The 1236-nt window shown below is 40.0% G+C and overlaps 1 protein-coding gene across 1 annotated transcript in view; it reads right to left on the reverse strand.

Annotated features, from left to right (window-relative positions):
• Positions 1-783: 783 nt before the first annotated feature.
• LOC103370296 (palmdelphin) overlaps positions 784-1236 on the reverse strand; it is a 17053-nt gene continuing 16600 nt past the window's right edge. The window contains exon 10 of the mRNA XM_008299308.1: positions 784-1096. Coding sequence (XP_008297530.1) covers positions 1080-1096 — 17 coding nt within the window. The 3' untranslated portion in view covers positions 784-1079. The remainder of the gene's footprint in view (positions 1097-1236) is intronic.

Genomic DNA, 1236 nt, shown 5'->3' on the forward strand with positions numbered 1-1236 from the left:
ATGGGAAGCCAAAGGGCAAAGAGTGTCATTAGGGTCATTTAAAAGGCCCAGTCGACCAAACACAACCATCTAAATTTTACTTTTCACTGAGCTCCAGAATCAATCCCGGTTTTAATATCCTTTTGAGCAGTCCCACAAGGGCTGCCCTGAGTATTTACTATTTATTATATTTTTTTAAGCAGACAGGTTTGTATATTGTCTGAAAAACAATGAACAGGAATCTTATGTTAAACGAAACTGAACCTCTAGACCAGCATTTATAATGAAAAGAGGACTGAGCCCAAAATCGAGCCTTGGGGGACTCCACAAGAAAGCAGGGCTGCTGTGACAGAATAATCGCCCAAGTGATACTGAGTTAAAGTGTCAGGTCTCAGCTTTAATTTGGTAGGTTGGCATCAATGTAGACAGAACTGTGTGGGAGAAATATTCTGTTTAACACATAGTGCTCCAGCTGTGAGGGTTTAAAATGACCGGATGCTTGGCTACTAAATGTTTCTTAAAGACCTGATTGGGAGTTTTTATTTTTTTTTTGTTGAAACTTGATTCAAACAGGTAAGTCACAATAAGTTTAGCAACCTCTTTTTCTAAGGAGACCTGTCCTTTACGAGTCCTGGACAAGAAAATGTCTGAAACTCAAATAAAACAATATGATTTAGATGAAGCTCTCTGACAATATAAGGTGTAAAGAGAAGATAACAATGAAGCTTTAAAAAGCAAATATGCCTATCAAAGAGATCTCAAAGGCTGTTGGTTGGCCAAAATCAACAGTTGGTTCATGTTCACAAATCTGATGCACAGAAGAAAACTAAAAAAAAAAAAAAAGGCAAACAAGCTGTCTTGTTGATGAGCAGGAAGTAATGTTCCTGGTGAGAAAAAGGCCTTCATGACTGCACAGCAAAGTCAAGAATTATCTCCTGTTAGTTATGTGGACATTCAGAGCTCTGCACCAGGAAACAGCAAGTGAGATGGGACCAATAAAGAGGCTTTGCTGGTTGATGATGAAGAGGTCAGTCAGGATCACTGCAGAGCCTGAACAGCTACTGAAAGCTGCTTCATGTCGGATGATCTGACCGCCATCTTCAGTCCTCTTCTACACCTGACACACACACAAAGACAATAAACACAACAAACTGTCACTTACTGGCATCCTGACAAGGTGTCTGGTTTAAACAACAAAGCTGAATATAAATGTAAGGTGACTAAGATGCAGTGTGTGGGTGTCACAGCACAGGTGGA

The sequence above is a fragment of the Stegastes partitus genome, unplaced genomic scaffold (assembly GCF_000690725.1).
Source record: "Stegastes partitus isolate 25-593 unplaced genomic scaffold, Stegastes_partitus-1.0.2 Scaffold1401, whole genome shotgun sequence".
NCBI classification, from domain to species: Eukaryota; Metazoa; Chordata; class Actinopteri; family Pomacentridae; genus Stegastes; species Stegastes partitus.